At 36.4% G+C, this 21,517-nt stretch overlaps 1 protein-coding gene across 3 annotated transcripts in view; it reads right to left on the reverse strand.

The window, feature by feature from the left end:
• Window positions 1–291: 291 nt before the first annotated feature.
• The window catches only part of SUSD4 (sushi domain containing 4), a 112,475-nt gene continuing 91,249 nt past the window's right edge, over window positions 292–21,517 (reverse strand). For all 3 annotated transcript variants that reach the window (XM_063304023.1, XM_063304040.1, XM_063304031.1), the window contains 4 exons: window positions 6,920–7,111; window positions 6,298–6,442; window positions 3,732–4,114; window positions 292–828 (listed from right to left, as the gene is read on the reverse strand). In XM_063304023.1, the coding sequence (XP_063160093.1) occupies window positions 800–828; window positions 3,732–4,114; window positions 6,298–6,442; window positions 6,920–7,111 (749 nt within the window). In that variant the 3' untranslated portion in view covers window positions 292–799. The remainder of the gene's footprint in view (window positions 829–3,731; window positions 4,115–6,297; window positions 6,443–6,919; window positions 7,112–21,517) is intronic.

A 21,517-nucleotide genomic window follows, 5' to 3' on the forward strand; every position in this document is an offset into this window, starting at 1 on the left:
TGTTCCTATGTTTAACCAAGTACTCTAATGCTCTCTTTTTCCCACATCCCCTAATGAAATAATTAGGAAGTAGTATTATTTCATCATTTGCCTGTGACATATTGTGTTCTTTACAGAAACATCTAAAGTACTTTTACTTAATTTCAAATACAATCTTTATTACTTTTAAGAAGTTCCTTCCAGTGAGTTTTTTACCCCAAATAATTAAGCTTTTCCTTGATCCCAAGTGTTTTATTTGCTTGCAGTAAAAGTTTCCACCTTGAATTTTGTGAAGAAATTTAGAAATGACCCTTTTTGATTTTAATTTCAACTTTTTATTTTGCCCTCAATAAATTAAATTTGTAAATTGTGGTCCATCGTAAATATGAAGCAGCTTTGATAAAACAGAATTTACATTATCTGAAGTACTTCTATTATAACTTGCACTTGTGCCATTGTCTACTTTTCACTGGTGTTTCTAAAGAGCTGTTAAAGCTTCCTGCGATGCAGATACACTTGTCACTATTCCACGAACATATAATTCTCCTGTAATGTTTAGTCTCATCAAATCCTCAGGATTCATTTTGTAAAGCTGCTGTTGAATAGCTGATGCTCTCAACGTCAAAGCTGATTTAAGATATGTGCACAAAATCTGATGACCATTATAATGTGGAAGATTTATAAAAACAGAAAATATCCTTGCCTCCATCTTTAATCAGTCTTTATATAGAGATTCATAGATATATAGATATGTATGTATACATATGTAAATGATTTATTTCCCCAGCCCCAAACAAGGTACAAGAAATATTTGTGCAGATTAAGGGTCTTCATCCATCAATGGTATTTCTAGAAAATAAAAGAAAGAATTAATGGGCTTTAATTGTGAACTGTCATACGGAACGTCCTGCAATTTTATTGTGCTATAACATGTCAGCAATGGACCTGCCAGTTCTTAAGATATTCATTTATGCAGGGATTCAGACAATCTTTTGTATTTAGTTTTTGCACAATTACTTGCATAATCAGAGCCAGTAACTTCAGAATCAGTTTAATTAGTTCAAAGCTAATAAATGGCTGTGCAATGAAGCAGTTTTCTGGCTAATGTGTCTTATGGCAGATGAACTTTCAGTGTGAAAATTCTCATCTAGCTTGAAATTGGCATACAGGTAGTCCTCATATAGTGACAACTCAGTCATTAAGTGAAGCAGTCGCTAAGTGAAACTGTGACTGTGCTTATGATCTTACTTCAGCTTTCCTTTGCTTTTCAGATCTGCAAAGGTCATAAAGATGAAGATTGGTTATAAAGTTATTTTTTCATCACCGTCGTTAACTGTGAACGGTTGCTAAACAAGGCAGTCACTAAATGTGGACTACCTGTATATTCAGGACTAATTTGGGGTCATTTGAATCATCATAGCACTATACTGTCTACTTAATTTTGTTGCACTCTGCTTCGTTTCAGAGCCTAAGAGATTTCAAGATTAAAATATGTTAGGGCTGTTAACTGGTCTTTAGGAATATACAAACCCTACAATTTCAGGAATGGAATGTTGTGCACTACTCTATATATACCTTTTTCACCTGGAACACTATGAATGATTAACTCCAGATCTGGAAGATTACTTTTCCAAAACTTTCAGACCACTCCCAGAATGGTTGGAGAAGTCTGGTTGGAGGAAGAACAGAACACCCTGGAGTTCTCCAGAACACTCAGTTCCTGGAATAGTAGGTTTTGCAAAAATACATTGTTCTCACTTATAATAAATAACTAACATTAATTTTCTACTTTCCTTGATATTGTAGAAGATACTGACAGACTACAGCACAAATTATATTCAACATATTAGCCCACTGAAATGTACATACTGGTATTAAGAAAATCCACACTCAGCGAAATAGCATGATTCTTATAGGATCTTGAAATATTGAGTAAGTTGAATTTTACTGTGATTTCATGCATTTTTATCTTTATGATTACAAAAGAGAATCATCTGGGTGTAACTAGGATTATCAACAGGACTTTTTTCACCCCTGCCCCACTTCCACCAAATTTAAAAGGATACTGGCAAGCTGTGAACCCAAGTAGCAGAATCGCTTTTAGTCACCTAAATCCCACAGATATCCTCGGGGGGGGGGGCGGGAATAGTATATGACTGCAGCCTTGTGCTTTCCCTGTAAATTTGCCCATCTACCCCCAAAATGACCCTGAGCATCTTAGGAGGGTAAAAAACTCACCCACTACACCTCCTGTAATATCCATTTTTTATGAAAGCGCAGCCCTCTCCCAGGAAATACTTTATCTGAGTGTTTACCAAGAATCTGAAAAGTTTTGAAGTTTGAAACATTCTGAATTCAAACCGGTTTTAAATCCCTTTCTTTTGAAATTCTATCCTGAGCTGGGGCAAAATTGGAAATTCCATTTTGTTCTCAGTGTTCCAACATCCCTTGATGGGATTTCAAAACAATCCTCCAAGGAATGGAATCTTAGAGACAAGGTTAGCCGATTAAACAGCAGCTATGGATTCCACCTCATCATGGAGAAAATCTATCTATGTGGTCGCTAAGAGTCAAGAACAACTTGATGGCATGTAATTAATCATCAATCAATCAATTCCATTCCTGCTGGCATTGGCTGGAGGTAACTGAGGGAGGGACACAGTGGGGAGACTAAACATGTCGATTAGACTCATGTTCACTGAGAGTCCCTTGTGCACATAAGAAATAGATGGCTGTCTTCCAGAAAGTTAAAGTTAGCATTGTTTTAAATTCCTTGTTATATGGAAATATGAGATTATGAACTGTAATACAATATGACTGGTAACCTGCTCAAAAAAGAAAGCCCTGCATAACAGTGACAAACACAAAATATACATTAAGGCTAAGTATTCCTATGCTATTTAGCTTTTCAAAACCAATATTGCATTACCAGTTTCTTGAGCTTTCAAGATCTCAAACACAAAAAATAATGTTACTTTTTTCATTCTGTCAATATGCAGCTTTTTTATTCTGGGCTTGGAATTTTTCAAAAATTTTGGGCACATCTATAGCACTCACAGCATACCCTCAAAGTTTCCAGTATGGGCCTGCCCAAAAAAGATTGGGGACATAGGTATATGGGCTCACGAAATAGGGCATGCCTGGCTATCTTCACATTCTACATCTAGACAACGTTTCTTGCATGATTTACTGACTCCATGAATAAATAACTCTAAGAAAACTAGCTAAACAGATCCTCCAGCAAATATTCAGCAACCCTGTCATGACAAAAACATTAACAATGATATGCATAGTATTGATGATGAGCAATAATATGTGCTTTGCTTGTCTGGATTTTTTGAGATGAATCAGAACTGTACCTTGTATCATAACAGACAGAAATCAATATTAATTAAAAAAAACACACATTGGGAACACAATCAGGCTTGGAAAGTAAGGATCTTAATTGGCATAATTAACTGGTGTTCTCCAATTAATACTGGGTGATGAAGCACACCCACCCACCCACCAATTCATTTCCTGCCCATAAAGGACAGATATATGCTTGTTAAGAAGGCAGTGAAAATTTGGCTTGTAAAGAAGCTGTTCTGGGGGGAAAAAAGGGAAGGGAGGGAGAGAAAGAAGCTAGAACAAAGAGACAGACCACAGATCTAAGGCTAGATTTCTTCTCCAAAGCACAATCTCATGGCTATTCCATATGGAAAGCACTGACACCAAAATAATCCCACATAAGGTTCAACATTCAAAATTACCATCAGCAATATCAATGCTTGGGCTGGTTGATGCTACTTCGTCAGTGGTGCTGTTGATAACATCAGTTCTCTCTGAGACAGGGTGAGCTCCCATCTGACATGCAGAAGACGTGTATAAACTCTGAAGAAGTTCCGAAGAGCCTGAAATGCTGTCACAGGTGTCAAATTCAGCTGGCAACCTGTTCAAATCATCTGGTCCAGTATAAGCTGGAGGATTCTGATCATCTGCTTGAAAAATATATCCCTGGCCTGCAGGGGGCGCACATCCTGGTGCCAACTCATTCATGCCACTACTCACAGCTTCATCATAAGAAGGAAGCATGACAGGAACACCATCCACCACCACAAAGTCTGGGCCATTGCTGCAATTCTCTTGAGCATCTCTACATCAGGAGAAAAAAGGGAGTGTATGTGTGTGAAGATGATATTGGGAATGGCTAAATGTACTTTGCCAGGAATAGATTTCTCTAAGAACAAAGTTTTCAATAATTTGGAATGGAGTTAGTGCCTCTCTAACTATTTACTTCAAAGATATCCAAAAGCTTCTGAGAATGAGAGTAATGTGACCAATTGTTACAAATGAAAAATAATTCTAAGAAAGTAAGGGATGATTGATAAACCCATCAGTATTTCTCATTAAATATCTCACTGTATCTCAACTTGTATCAAAATCTTTAGACTCATGAGCATAAAAATATTACAATAGAAAATCCTAGGGAGAACAGTGATGGCATCTAAAATTATTCTAATTATGTATTTGCATTGGTCATTGGCTCTGAATGATCAGCACCAAAGTTAAGCTGTAAAGTAACCCTTCTGAACCTGCAACCCCCTGGAGACGTTGGACTTCAGCTCTCAGAATGCATGGAGTAATTTTAAAGCCAGCATCTGGACAACCTTCCCATCAAATTGGGAAAGCTGCTTTCAAACTTTTGGCTATATTTGGTTTGAACTTATGGGTCATAGTGTTTATCATTATCATGACTATTTGTATATTTCTCTTCATCATATCCCAGCATGATGCAAAATAAAAATAAGCAAATAATACAATACTGACTAGATCAATACAAAACTGACTAGATAAAGTTCTTTTAAAAATCAGAATGACCTATCCAATAAAATATTAGGGTAAAAATTGCACAAGGAATGATTAAGAAGCTGGAATTATAGAAAATATTTTGCCTTCTGTTTAAAACAAAATGGGCACCAGGCATGTTTCAGTAGTGGGGGAGATCTATTATATTAATAAAGACTGGAGAACAGCCTTTCCTAATACAGTACCCCACAAAGATGCTGGGATTGCAACTCTTAACTGGTGTAGAATCCCGGGAGTTGCAATCCCAGTGCCACTAGAGGGACCCTGCTTAGGGAAGATTGTTGTACATTTAAAAAGCCAAAAGAGATTTGGTTTCAGAAATGAAATGTTGTAGCCAGTGAAGCTCTTTCAAACTAGACACTGAAGCTTCCCAGACATCTGTTTGAGTCTGCCAGCATTTCATGCTTGTATGGGTCTCCTTCCTTGCTGAACAAGGAAAAGCTGTATTTATTATTATTGATATTTCAAATTTCATCACTGCCCATCTCCTTCAAAAGTTTACCTTTGAAACCTGCAACTCACTGTTTTATATAAATATAAATATATAGGAAGCGTACAGCTTTGCTTTTGAAGTCAATGAGAGTAATCTGTTTTTCATTGCCAAAAATTCTTGCAGTGCCTGTCTCACTTGCCCCACAATCACAGAGAACCAAATGAATAGCTAAGAAACTGAACAATTTGCAATGACTGTTTAATTAATTGTATGATGCAACAAAGCATATGGATCTGAAAATTAACATATTGAAGACCAAAGTAGGTGTGTTTGACAGGGGAAATGCCAGCTATACATTAAACAGTGAAATATTAGAACAGGTAGATGAATTTTGTATCTTGGTGGAATGTTAATTAAAGATGAGAAGATGGATAGAGTAATTTTAAACATACAAAATCTGGTAATAAAATAGAGGGCAATATGCAGTCTATCACAAGGAATGAGTGTCTGCTTAAAGAAATGAAAGTGTTTATAAGAGCTTGTTTCTGTCCACTTTTGTTGTATGAAAATAAATGTTTTGTATGTCAGGAGAAGCATAAAAGCAAATTAAATACAGGCGAAATATGTTACTTAAAATTGTGTAAAACGAAAAGAGGTATGGTCAAAATTAAATGTGTGCTGAATGCAAAAGTGAATGACCAGTATGAAATTACTGGTTGAGATTATTTGGGCATATAGAATGAAGTTTGAATTACAAAACAAATTTACAAAGAAAGAGTGAAAGGGCTGAGAGGAAGGGGGAAGGCCAAGAAAATAATAATTGGATGCAATTGATGAGAACAGTTTGCCTGACACTGAAAAGGGGAATGCTCCTAGGTTAGTGGGATACATTGATCATACTGTTTTCTGAAAACAAGACAGCTATTATAGTTATGTAAGTTAACTGTAAATCAAATCAATTGCAAATAAAATTCCTAACTAAGAATCATCAACTACTTTGCACACCAGCAAAAAGTCTAAATTAAAGCAGTACTAACCTTGGAAGGAAATGTGCCTTAAATTTGGTTTGGAACATTCTGGCAAGAATGACTAATAGAAGCATTAGAAGAACACTGGTAGCAGTGAACGCCACAATCTTCCATGTTCGCAGGAGAGTTTCCTGGTTATTTGGCCAGGCTTGTTCTATGAAACAAAGAACGGGGAAAAAAATACTAGTCACGTTAGATAATAATGGCCTTTTATTGTACACAGGAACAATCAGAACCCAATACCTCACATTAATCCGCAGCGCTACACAACAGATATGACTGCTCACATTTACGTTTTTACAAAATTATTTCCAATCTAAAAAATTATCAGGATAGCCACACGTGGAAGCAGTGACATCTACAGGGGGATCAAAACAGGAAAGATGGCCACGGTAGAGGGAGCCAAACCACATGCTGTTTATATGTCTATTGACATTGCACATTTACAAAATGGGCAGGGCTTGGATTGGGACACCTCCTGTGGATACTGCTGTTCTGAAAGCACAATAAATGCTACACATAGTAAGGTATGGTGGAGGCAGTTTCAATTCAAAATTTAATGTTTGAACTTGAAAATTTTATGTTTAAAAGTCTAGGCTTATGCTGGATATCTGGACTGCTTTGTTCTTACCTGTTTTGACACAATATACTTGATATGATGGAAACCATTTTCCATACTGGCAGGTGATATATTTGTAATCGTTACTGAGAGTGTAGCCAGGATCACAATAGAACTCAACCACAGTTCCATGATTGTAATGTTCACAAGGCCGCGGATGGCAGATATAATCTCCATGAGTCACCATAGGAGGTAGTGGACAAACTTGGACATAAATAAAACATTAAGAAAAAAGAGAGAGTGAATTAATTACAGTAATTCTCAACATCAACAGAAACAACTGAATGTAATAATATTTCTATATAATGCTACCTCAGTTAATACATAAACATATCCACAATATTTATGCCACAGGTACCAATATATTACAAGCCAACAGATTAGTTTCTGCAGGATGGCAGGTGCAATAATATTGATAAAAAAGAATGAAACAATTCCTACTGCTGAAAACACTGTTGTGCAAACATTACTGTCAGATTTTATTAAAAATAACAAAAACAAACTCCATGCAAATTATATTCCCAGTACTAGGCCTCTATTCTGTTCTTACAATTTTATAAGATAAAATAGTTTAAGCATGCTTCATTGTTTAGTCAATGCAATATATGCTAGAATCTACAACTCACAGACAGTATAACATTTCAACAGGGGCATAAAGATTTATTGGAAAAAACATATTTTTTTGTTTCAATAAACATTCCTGCACCTATCAAAACAAGCAACTATTTAATTTAATAATACTTAATACAAGATGTATCAAAATAGTTAACACTTCACTGAAGTCCTATAAAAAAGGAAAAATTCTTAAACCACCCTTAAATTTCTATTTAGAGAACATGAGGCACTACATAATGAATGTAATCTACCCAAGTAAAAGCATATCCAAATCTCTCTGAAGTTAATGCAATTGTAGTGCTTTGTGTATTACTCAAATTTAGGAAAATGTAGCTTGATGAATTGTAGCCTAATTCTTTAAGAAAACTGCATGCACAACAGATAGGGACACAAAATGGACTTTGATGAAAAGATAGGAGAATTGATTTCTATTAATTGCTTTGTCACAAGTGTGTCAAGAAGGAAATATGCTGTTAATGATGTCAGTGTGTTGAGAGGTGCAGAAGTACAGTGATGTCTAACCATCATCTGGTTCAATGCAAGATCAAATTGAAATCTGTGCCATACTGACATCCACCACTCAGCTTCAGCTGAACTTAGTGATCTGAATAATGCCAAGAAGCCACAGACTTGGCACCCAGCAACCAAATGAGCATTATGTCAATGTGAAGCAGCAGTGATTTGAACTTAGAAACATCATCAACATGGCAATAGAAACTATCTGCCCTTGTGCCCAGAAAAGACGTAATCAAAAATGAATAAAGGATGACATCAGTGCCTTGATACAAGAAAGAATTGTGGCCAAGCTTGCAAATCCAACAATGGCAAAGAGCTGACAAACGAATTCTCAAAAAGCTGAAAAGTGAAAAGGAGACCTTTTGGGTTGGCATAGCTGCAGAGGTGGAGGCAACAGCTGGGTGCAGTGACCAAAGGACTCTCTTCTCAACCTTGAAAGTGCTGTCAGTGAGCACAGCTGACCTAGCACAAGCATCCATAACGTGCCAGGGTGAGTGGCTAAAATGACAGCCAAAGTGCTACAACACCGGAAACAGCACTTGGACTTCCTTTAAATTGTGAGGCACTAGCAGCATTATCAGGACCGAGGTGATCCAAAATCCATTCTCCAATACTGTATGTGAAGCTGAACTAAGCAAAACAGATATTGCTGCAGCTATCAAAAATGGAAATACGGCAAAACTGCAGGACTTGACAAAGGTGTGGAAGGCCTGTAGTAATTATATTCACAGGCTCTATTGAGGCAGAAATACTGTCAGGAAAATGGGTGTAAACATGTCATTTCAAAAAAGACACTACAAACTTGAGGGGAAAGTGAAATACTCAAGATTCCATTGTACTTTATGGCTGAGTGTGAATCTGGCCATAACATTTTTCTTAATGAACATGTGTTAGTTGTACAACAGGGAAGAAAAATAACCATACTCTTTAGGTATGAAGCTGGCCATATTGAAGTCTGCTACTCGTCCCCTTAGAAATTAAGCACTTTCTGTTGCCAATTATACATGCCGCTTCCATCATATTTATATGATGAAAGCAAATCCAAATGGTTGCCATCTAAACAAAATGAATGGAAACATAACAAATCTTCCATCCTGAATTTCCGTTACTAGAATTTTTATTTCCATAGGCTAACTTGCAAAAATCAATTTCAACTGCCAGATGTCAACTGTCCAGTTTTAGGTTAGTTAAAAGACTCTAGGTCCCTTCCCTTCTGAGAAAGGAGCTCTGTTATACAGTAAAGACCTACTACATAGATATAGATAATGCACATACCAATTCACAGCAGTAGGCTTTTCGTAGAAAACACAATTCAGTGTCTTCTCCCCCTACATCTATTCACATGAATAATGCATTTCAAAAGTAATTCCACACCATCCCCCTGCAAAGAGTACAATCAGACGCTAAATGAATCTTCAGGAAAAGTTGATTGTAATGTGCAACACTCTCCCACATACCTTAAAGGCATGGCTTTGTTTGCATTTTCACTGGGTAAGACTTTATAAATTATAATAAATAAAACAGAAAGCTTTTCCAACAGGAGTCAACCTGAGGGAATACTGGAAGATTAATCAGGAAGGAAGTCAGCAAAAAGTCTTAAACACTTTCCTTGTTTGGCTTAAAACAACTCTGTTAAATGGGAAACAACTGCTGGTATTGGCCAAACAGATCTCTGTTAATGAGCAAACCACAGAAAATAACTATAGCTGATTATTGGACATTTAACTACATGAGGTCTCTAGCCATTCTTCTGCTGTTATTTCTACATATTTTTTCTGCTGGTTGCAGGAATCTAACATAAGTAACTGTAAATCTTTCCAGTGCATTGATTTAACAGCAAGGGAAATGAAAATATTTTCTACCAGAGAGATTAATTGCTCTAAAAAGAAAAGTTTTAACCCAAAGTAATGCCATCTCCTGCATCTCTAAACAACCAGAAATATCCAACATGTTAGGGGCCATGATTACAGTATTTAAAAAAAAAAAGTAAAGATTCCCGTTTAGTCGTGTCTAATGACACTCTAGGGGGCGGTGCTCATCTCTGTTTCCATGGCTGAAGAGCCAGCGTTGTCTAAGGACACTTCCGTGTCATGTGGCCCAAAAAACAGTATTATGCAAAGAAGAGAAAAAATTCTACAGTTACTTGCCCTGAAGCTAATCAAAACAGTATAGAAGAAAAACAAATCAGATAGGCTACTAGCAAGGGAAATGTTTTGTCTTAGCAATACAGGCCTAAATATAATTGATACATTGGAAATTTACTGAGAATTTTGAAAAATTTAAGTTGTTATCATATCATATTGTAAGCATTAAATGCATCCAGTTATCAAAATACCAGGAACATACATAGTACAATGCTTTAACAAGGAAATTAGATATAGTGTCTTCTGGCCAAGAGATTATATTCAATTTATCATAGGAAATATAAACAGAAATATGCCCTCAAGCATAAAAGTAATTAACATCTGGAAGAAGGTTATGATCTCCTCTGAGTAATGGAAATGGTAAAAGAAACAAAATAAGACAATGTAAAGTCATTATCATAGTACAAAACCCACATACAGACTTTTGTATTACATACTTCAGGGTTGTTAGTTTTAAAATCTATTTTTTTAAATGATATGTTGTTTTCAGACATAATGGCTGGATTTGCAAATCACACTAGACAGCAGTTAAGATATTTGATGGTTCAGCATGTTGTTGGAAGCCCAGCCATTATCTTAGCATGTTGTATGAACAAGTTCATTACATTAAACCAGGTCATTACATTACAGAATAGAAATTTGTTTGAACATACAGTAGCAAGTTATATGAACATAGCAAATGTGTTTTGTTAACCCAGATTTAGGGTTAAGTGTGTAATATAGTGTAGTGTTGTGAAATTTACAGTGTAGTGAAACAAGACAGTGAAATTCACAGTGGCAGTAGGACTTTTGGTGGGAAAACCCATACTACATTTCAGACAGGTAGCTTGAAGGATTTTATGCAAAGGAAAAGAGTATTTGTAAGAAATGGTGCCCCTTCCCAAATGAGATGGAGCTGGTTATTTAAAGGTGAGATTAAAGTAAAAAGAGGGGTATGCAAGATTTTGGTGCAGCGCCCTCTTTAATAACATTGGGGAGGGATTAGTGAGAGGGTGATCAGTGTGGTGAGGATTGTCACACATATAGTATGGGAGTGGGCAGGATTTTAGTTTCCCTTCCTCAAACCTTTGTTTAACTATCTTAAACATATTTCATAACTTACAAGACAGGGTTTTTTTTAGTTCCCTGCCACAAAATAGCAGAAACAGCATCAGCAATTTTTGACAACAGTAATATACAGAGGTCATCAAAACAGAGTTAGGGGACCACAAGTTGTCCACCCTGGTTAAAGAATTAACTGACTGGTCTTTTCCATCTATTACTGCAAAATGTAGCATTGTGAAAAGGTTGATGTTGGTAGTCTGTCTGAATTAGACTAGTGCCCAAAGTGGCCATGTGAACAAATAAAATATGGTAATTATCACACAGTCACTCAGAACATGATACTGATGACAATAAAGCAGAGCTTTGGAAAGCACATTGTGCAAAGAAAGAGATCAAGACTGAGGTCCAGAATCAGAATTAAAAGGATTTTTAAAACTCAGTACTACTCTTGAAAAAAGAAAATCTGCTTGAATTAATTTATTCCCGCCTTAAGATCCAGAGTTTGGCTAAATCCAATGCATTGCCATAGTTATCATTTATTATAATATATTTATGAATATAAAATATTTGGATTAGTACAATTGATTATGTGCCATCATTTTTGACTCCTACTGATCATATAGTTTCTCCAAGACTATCTATCCCTAACCTGTTCTTTCATGTCTCCCAACGGTGCACTCATTGCCTCTGTAACTGAGTCCATTCACTTGCTGCTGGTCACCTTCTTCTTCTTTTTCCTTCCACCTTTTCCAGAATTAGAGCCTTTTCCAGAGAGCTGGGTCTTTGCATAAGATATCCAAAGTAGAATATGAGCCTGGTCTTTGTGCCTTGAGTGAGAATTCTGGTTTGATCTGTTCAATGATCCATCAGTTTGTTTTCTTCACTATTCATGATATTCTCAGGAGTCTTCTCCAACACCAAAGTTCAAAAGCATCGATGTGCTTCCTATCCTGCTTCTTTAAAGTCCAACTTTTACTTCCATAGAGTGTCACAGGGAGTACCATGGCTTGCACAATTCTGAACTTTGTAGGTATAGACACATCATGACGTTTGAATATCTTTTCCAAGGCCTTCATGGCTGCTCTACCAAATGCTAGTCTGTGGTATATTTCTTGACTGCTTGTTCCTTATTGTTGATGGTTGATCCTAAAAGGCAGAAGCTATCCACCACTTTGATATCTTCATTGCCAATTCTAAGGCTGGTTGTTCTACTTGTTGTCATTAATTTGGTCTTCTTTATATTTAATTTTAGTCCCATTTTTTCACTGTGCTCTTTGACTTTTAGTATTAGGGCTTGCAGATCCTTTGCATTTCCAGCAATCGGGGTAGTGTGATTAGCACAGCACAAGTTACTGATGTTTCTTCCTCCAATTTTAAAATCATGTTCATCTTCTTCCAATCCATTTCCCCTTAATATACATTGCGCATATAGGTTGAATAAATAAGGGGAGAGTATGCAGCCTTGTTGCGCACCTTTGCCAACTTCGAGCCAGTCTATTTTACCATGTTCTATTCAGACTATGGCTTCCTGACTTGTATATAAGTTCCTCATGAGTTGTTCTGGGATTTTTCTGAGCACATTCCACATGATCAACACAATCAAAGACTCATTGATGAAGCACATAGTGACTTCTTTTTGGTATTCTTTGGCTTTTTCAATTATCAAGCATGCATAAGCAATAATGTCTCATGTTCCTTGGCCTTTTCTAAAGCCATCTTGAACATCTGGTATCTCTTTTTCCATGTAGGGCTCTAATCTATGTTGGATGATCCTAAGCATTATTTTGTTTGCATGTGAAATTAAGGATATTGCACACTCTGTTAAGTCTCCTTTTTTGGTATTGAAATGTAGATTGGCCTCTTCCAATTGGTTGGCTACTATGTCATTCTTCAAATTAGTTTGGTTAGAACCTTGACTGATTTTTCTTCTGTTGCTTGCCATATTTCAGTGGGTATTTCATTAGTTCCTGTAGCTTTCTGTCTTGGTAATAACTGGACTGCTGATCTAGCTTCATCTTCTAGTACTAGAGGTTCTTATAAGTAAGGAATATCTTCTAAGATATCATGAATGTTGACATCTGTACTGTATAAAGTTTCAGTATACTCCTTCCATCTTCCTTTGATCTCCTTTGAATCAGTTACTATCTGTCCATTGGTGTCCTTTAGCACACTGATTTAAGGTTGGAATCTCCTTCTGAGACTCCAATTCAGAGATTTTTTGAAAGACTTTCCTTGTTTTTCCATGTTTGTTTCCATCTTCAATGTCTTTACAGATGTTGTTGTAACATTGCTTCTTGTCTCTTCTAACAGCTCTCTGAAACTATTTTTTGTCTTTCTTGGCTTTGGTTTCTCTTCATGGCAGTTTCCATGGTTTGTTCTGACATCCAGTTTGCTTTCTTCTCTTCCTTCATTTTTAGCAGTCTCTTTTCACATTTATCCTTAACAACTTATTTAACTTCATTCCATAATTCCTCTGGTTTTCTATCAATGAGGTTCAGGGCTTCAAAGCGATTCCTGATGTTCTCCTTGAAAATGGTAGTTATATGTTCAAGATCATATCATGGAAACTGACTGGCTTTCTTATTCTTCTTTAGCTTAACTGGAGCTTGCACATGAGCAGTTCGTGATCGGTTCCACAGTCAGCACCTGCCCATGTCTTTGATGCTATAATTGAGTTCCTCTACCTCCTTTTAGCAATAATACAGTCAATCTGATTTCTATATACCCTATCTGGTGATGTCCATGTATAGAGGCATCATTTTGGTTTTCTAAGCCACATTTCATCACCCTATCTGGTGATGTCCATGTATAGAGGCATCATTTTGGTTTTCTAATCCAGCTACATTTTCCTCTTTCATGTTTCCAACTTCGGCATTCCAGTCACCAATCACAAGCAGCACATCTTGCTTGCATGTTCTATCAATTTCAAATTAAACTTGATCATATTTTTTAAAAGAATTTTATTAGATTTAAAGCAAAGATAAAAACTACAAAAAAGAAAAAAAAACTACAAAAAGAGATAAAACTAAAAAGTGCGAAAACACAATTTGAGTAATAAATAAAAATAAATAAATAAATAAAAAGAATTTTAAAGATTACATAAAGAGGTGACTTCTGACTTTTAACAACAAGAATATACAGCAATTTCCATAATCAATCCCTTACTCTATATCAAACCAAAATCACATTATTTCTATATATCATTCTATTAGCACATTATAAAAATCACTAAATACAATTGCTCCTTCCCCTTATATTAAAAAACAAAGAAATATATAAACCTCTTAATCAACTCCCCCCCAAAAAACATTTACTTAATTATTTCTTTCCTACCACTATTTCTATATATTTCTGTCCACTATAATAAAAATCAAACTAAAAGACAAGATAGTTAAACAAAGGTTTGGGGAAGGGAAACTAAAATCCTGCCCACTCCCATACTATATGTGTCTAATCTTAAAATTAATAATACTGCAATTACAGTATAACAATCTTAATTCTATTAAACCTAAAACCAGCATTTTTTGTTTATACCTTATTAATTGTAACAAATTGTTGAAAAAAGGGTATGCAGTCAGAAAAGCCTTAAAAGCAATCCAGATAAACATTCTCAAATCCTTAACCCACTTCGAAATAGACCAAAGCATTCACATATCTCCACAATAAACACAAGGCACTTTTCACAGAGAGATCAAAAACCCCAACTTCCCCCCTTAAAAAACCAGATTTCTCAGTAAAAAACCTCCCACAGAAAAAAAATTCTTTTTCCCCATAACTTTCCATCAAAAAGACAATTCCATTTATAATTTGCAATTCAATCTGTCCATTTCATTCCTTCAGTTCTACAATCTGGTCATCATCAGCAGAAACCTCAATCTCACTATCAGTAAAGACATTTCTATTGTTGTTGAGTTCCTCAACTTCTTCCACAACTTCCCCAGCCAGATGACACATTTTAAAGCTCATTTTTTTTATCCCTTTATTATTTTTACAAATAATTCAAGGTGGTGAACATACCTAATACTCCTTCCTCCTCCTATTTTCCCCGCTATAACAACCCTGTGAGTTGAATTGGGCTGAGAGTGAGTGACTGGCCCAAGGTTACCCAGATGGCTTTCATGCCTAACGCAGGACTAGAACTCACAGTCTCCTGATTTCTAGCCCGTTGTCTTAACCACTAGACCAAACTGGCTACAATGTCCCAAATATCTTGCAAAATAGCTTGAGAGAAGTCGGAAAACATCTGTTTAAAGGACTATTTAAGGTCACAACGAAACTCTGAGAAAGTCTCCTTGAAATCCTCCTTGTTTCAGGCAGTAGATTACGGTGCCCCCTAAATGCTTGACTAGCAAGAATAGGAGTTAATGAGTTTATTTATTTATTTTTATTTATTTATAAATTTATTCACCACCCATCTCCACCTCATGGGGGACTCTGGGCAGTTTACAATAAAATGCAGTTAAATTTTAAAACCATTTCAATACAACAATACAATAAAATAAAATATAATAAAATCTAAGTGGCAAAAGATTTTAATCAGTCCGTGAGTGTAACAGGCCCCTCAAAATCACTTAGGGTGCTAGCCATCCCTGAAAGTTGTTAACACAAGAGAAAGTGTGCTAACAAGCAGCTCCAAGGGAAAGTGGCAACAGAAAGCTAAAGATTCAAAACAGCAGATGTGTAGAAAAATATTAAATTCTTCAAATTCAATACAAAAATAATAGCAGGGAGGTGATTATTTATTCTCAATCCTTCTTAGTATTTAAAAGGGAAACAAGCCAAAACTTTAGAAGTTTTAAAAATTAATACCAGAAATAACAGTAAGCACTAAGAGAGAACGCTTCTCCTTGCTGTAAAAAGTCTTAGGGTACATAACTTAAAAAATATAAATTGGGTGATTTAGAAATGGAATGGCTCAACTTAGTGTCTCTTTAAGGCTACAGTGTGGCTTGGAATTGGTGGCATCCCAGCCTCCTGGCTAGCTCTTACCAGATTGGCGCAGACGCTGTTTGTGATTCTCTGGCTGCAAGTCACCAATCTGGAGGACAGATGGGATGATTCCAAGCATTTTCTTTGTTCATGAAAATGCTCCAGGCTTCAGGAAAAAGCCTGCCCAAGCCCAAAAGACCACCACGTTGTCAGTTCTGTCCGTGGAGCTCACGGACACAGCTGTTCAGTTGGCCATGTCCCCACCGGAATCAAACTTTATCATAGAAGTCATCAACCTCTTCTTCTTCTGCATTGTGGTTGGAGTATAAACTTGAATTATCATCATATTGTCCATGAAGTCTAACTGATATTATTCGGTCATTGATTTCATTGTAGCCAAGTACTGTTCTTGCTATACCCTTCCTAACTATAAAAGCAATACCATTTCTTCATTGTTTTTCATGTCCTAAGTAATAAATGGTGTTATCTTCTGACTGAAAGTATCCTATCCCAGTCCATCTCAGTTTGCTGATGCCTAAGATAATTTGTAGTCATTTAATTTTTCACTATGTTCAGCTTTCCTGTGTTCATGCTTCTTACTTTCCATGTTCGTACTGTAGTTCTATCTTTGCAGCTTCAGATTTTCTTTTCCTGTATAGCAATACCAACAACTAGATTTCCCAAAGGCTTTAATCTAGCCATGTCATAAACACCATTAGTACTCCGAAAGACCCTCAGCTCTTCCTTCGTAGCATGTTTAGTGCTATCCGACCTGGGGGCCCATCATCCAATACTATATCATCAATCATTTTGTATTTCCTATCCATTGGTTTTTACCATGGTTTTCTTGGTAAAAATACAGTAGTGGTTTACCATTGCCTTCTCCCACACAGCATTAATTGATGCCTTTGCCATTGTCACTAAAGTGATCATTGGCATCCAGCATCTTCCTATATTACTGCTGCCCAATATAGGTGCCTGCTTGCCTTAGCTGGACAGCTGGGATCACTTTCACATATTGGGTGACCCTGCTGGGAACATACACTCCTGACATTCTTCTCATCCCTCCCAGGAACCCTGCCTCCCTGCCACGACAAGGCAGCACAGCAGGACTTGGGGTTGCCTGTCCTGTGTATTTCAATCTAAGGAGCACATCACATGTACAACATTGAGGTGCACATTAAATTGTTTCCTCTTAAAATGGCCCCTTACAGGCAGGGAATATTAACAAATCCATGCTCCTATAACTTTAAGAAATTATTATATTCAGACAGTTAATTCTAAAAATACAATAAGGATGCCAAGATGTGCAATACAATGGAAATATTGAATTTGTATTTTTATATTTATATTTATACTGTACTGTTTTAGTGACATGTTATTTTTATCATTGTAAATCACCCAGAGTTGTATATGAGATGCGTGGTGGAGAAATACAATACAATACAATACAATACAATACAATACAATACAATACAATACAATACAATACAATACAATACAATACAATACAATACAATAAATGACAACAGTCTAACCACTGACATTAACTTGGTCTGCTTCATTGATAACCATTAACAGTTATTTATGTGAGGGTATTGCTGCTTAGGGAGGTGCATAGATTTGGAAATGAGGTAGGATTCTATGATTTCATACAGTGATATGCAAACCCATTTGCTCATGTATTTTTTCCCGGTGGACTTCAAACCTCCTTGCATCCCCCCAAATGTGATTACAGTTCTCCCAGATTTCTGGAATATGTTTGGAGGACTGTGGGAAGGAAATAGAAGTCTTCCTACAGTGAAGAAACAACTGAATCCACCCAGTGTTTATTAAATAAAAGGAAAATCCTTTCTTTAAAAACAAAACAACCCCCCCAACCACTTGCCTACTAATGCTCTTTCTTCATCAAGTCCTTATATGGTCAACAGATGGAAGAATAATGAGCCAGGCTGAAAATAGCAAAATTGTCCTTGATTCAAATTATACTTCATTTCTGCTGTAGCTATACACATGGGAATAAGGGCTTTTCCTTCACTCAGTAAAGGAATGAATTTTATGCTAATATAAATGCAGCCTCTGCTCTCCAGAATCTTTATGTAATAAGAGCATACAATATTCTTTAAGCTCACCAAGTAAAATATTGATTATTTTAATTGATAACCTTCAATTTTATACAAAATCCTTTAAAAAAAAAGCTAGTAAGTGACATTATAGCTAAACATTTTTAAAAAGCTGTACTTGTTATCAAACTCCCTTGTCATATTCCCAGCTTTTCCTTAATATGTGGATAGGAATAGAAAACAACAAAGTGACTTTTTTTTTTAAAGACAACAGAAAAAAGATTGCAATTCAACATTAGGATAAATTATTAGGATCTCACCCCCATTACATCGACCAGTCCCACCCGGGCAGGCAGAGAGGGCATGCTATGGACCCCATCTGTCAGAGAATTCCATCTGGCAGGGTCACAGAAGCGTGCCTTCTCTGCAGTAGCGCCTGCCCCTTGGAACATTCTTCCCCCAGAGTTGAGACAGGCTCCTTCACTCCTGGACTTCCGCAAGCAATTGAAAACCTGGTTTTGCCATCTTGCCTGGGGCAGGAAGGAGAGTAGTCACTCTTGGGGATGGCTAGCCCCCTAGGAGGACCCCGTTTCACTTGCAGATTCATAGAGAACTTTTAGCCATCTGGTTTTTATCATACTTATATTTTACTGTGTATCTACTGTATATTTATTGTATAGTTTTATATTGTACTGTTTTAATTCTGTTTTTATTGTAGATCGCCCAGAGTCCCTCCTCAGGGGGAGATGGGCATTCATAAATTTGATAAATAAATAAATAAAGTAATGCAAGGAGCCAACACCTATCGGTGGTTCTATGAAGGTGCAAACTCCTGCAGAACTTTTCAGTTTAGATAGCTCAGTGCTTAGGCATGGACTGAGATGTTCCACACCTTCTCTAGATCACCAGCCCTGTAAAGAAAAGGTGTCAGAGCAGAACTTTCTGTCTGTAAAGAATTTTTAATGTCATAAAGACTTTTCTAATTCATAGTTTCCCTTATTATTTTGCCATGTCCCATGTCATTATACATATTTTTTGTGTTGGATGTTTATGAGGGTTAACAACATTTCTTAATATTAATTAAATAACAGAATTGAAAAGAAGTAACGAAAAGCTATGAATAGCAGAAAACAGGTAGTTGCAGAAAGACAGCTCTATACATTTTTCAGAGGAAAAAGCCTCGGTTAACAGGGTGTTGATTAAACACAAGCTCTTTAGATAACCATACATTGTGTGCATGAATTCGTTGTTTGTAGGCATGGATGAGGCCTAGGATGGTGAGTACTGTATAATTAATTAAGATGGTAGTACCATATGTACACAGAATCAGAAACCATACAGGATATAACCATAGAAAGTGGAGACTTATTTCACAATGTACAAGTAAACTTTAATATCAGGAGGACAAAGCTGACAGTTGATGGGTACTGATATATTCTGACCCATTTACTGTGGTTGGGCTAGATTTATGGCTACTACTGATCAGCAAGTAGAGACTGTGGCCAGGATCATCTTTGCCCACCCCTAACTAGGCCCTCCCACCTCTTTCTGGAGCGGGATAGCCTAACTCTAGCGAGTCTTGCCCTTATCACCATGCAGTTAACTTCTGCAAAGACGTCTACATTGTCTGCCTTTGAAAATTACTCAGAAACCGCAGTTGATCCAAAATGCAGCAACCCACTTATGTTCCTATAACCATATCACACCCCGTTTGCATGTCTTGCATTGGTGGCAATGAATAAACAAAAATAAGTAACAATAAACCTTTTAAAAAAATAACAGCTAAATCCTACACATTTTTCTGTTCCTTTCTGCAACAACCTATTCTGAAAATTAATTTCAGGGTAAGTGTAAGGTTTCAGGATACGTGCAAGGGAAGAGATCCACGCAGCAATACAATAAACCATTGGTCTTCATTCTTATTATTTCTGCTGTACCAGGAACCTATTACACTGAAAAAGACAAACTGAGCCAAATCACTTCAATATCATGAATAAAAAGGGGATTAAAAAACAGACAGAGTGTAGAAAAAAATAAGGTGAAAAACAGTTTTTGAGGGATCTTAGGATACATGCCATCATTGTTTCTAAGGGTAATGTTTCAAATAAAGAAGAAATATGACAGTCCCCCCACCCTGCCCCAAGCAATCTTTAGCAGGCTCCAGGAAAACTTTCTATAACTTAAGACTAATTACAGGGCCCCAGATTTCCAATTTAAAAACAAATAACATTTTTAAAAATAGCTAGACTCCAAGTCCCCCACTTCCTATATATACACAATTCCTTTAATAACAGAAGCATCATATCTCTTCCTATTTACAAATCTCTCTCAAGACCCCCTAACTATGAGAAGAATAATTGTATATTTGTATCTTGAAGGACTATAATGATCCCAACTGATTCTGAAGAAACTGGTTCAGACTAAATTTGGAAATTCAGACTATTATACTTCCTCCTCTTTGACAGAAAGGAAAGATAATGGCCCACTCAAAAAAAAACTTTGATAGGAGAGGAATATGGTGAATTTATGATTGTAGCTTGTATCTTAATTAATAAAGAATGCCAATGTTACAGTAAAATTTCTATTTCTACTGGACCATTCAACCAGAATTCATATCTTCTTTGAAGTTTGCTTGACTGTTTCTAAAAGAACTTGGAATAAAAGCTTCTATCTATATAGTTTCATACGCTAACGTTCTTTTTTAAAATCTTATATTGCATTCTGTGGGAATAAATCTTAGCATTAATTAAAAGAATGAATTAATTAAGCATGTAATATCCAGTATCTACTTAGTTTAGAGGAAATAGATTATGAATCTATAAAATATTTCCAGCATAAGACCCTTGAATATAGTATAACTAATATAACAACTTAAAACATATGGAGCAAAACAGGAAAACCCCTAATCCTTTCAAAATGAAGAAAGGAACTGAGCAGAACAGAAAATTTTAACAGCCCAACTCAATAAAGAAGGGGCCAGTTTAAGTGCCCTAGGGAAGAAATTCCATAATCAGGATACTGTACTGCCACAAAGAAATCCCTCTCCTGTATTTCTACTAATTTATCTGTTTGCATCAATGGGATATACAGAAGAGCTTCAAAAACAGATTTGTCAGAGCCAGGCAGGGATACTGACCACTGAAACCACACAACCCTTTATCTTTGATCCAGAACTGAAAACTTCCATGGGTTTTTTTGGCACCCACTGTCAAAGTGAAACACAACAGGTTGTTGTCAAGATAACGATAAGGCCAAAGTCCATTTTGTTGACCTCCTTCTGTTACTTCAGTGGTGATGTT

The sequence above is a fragment of the Candoia aspera genome, chromosome 1, assembly GCF_035149785.1.
Source record: "Candoia aspera isolate rCanAsp1 chromosome 1, rCanAsp1.hap2, whole genome shotgun sequence".
NCBI lineage: Eukaryota > Metazoa > Chordata > Lepidosauria > Squamata > Boidae > Candoia > Candoia aspera.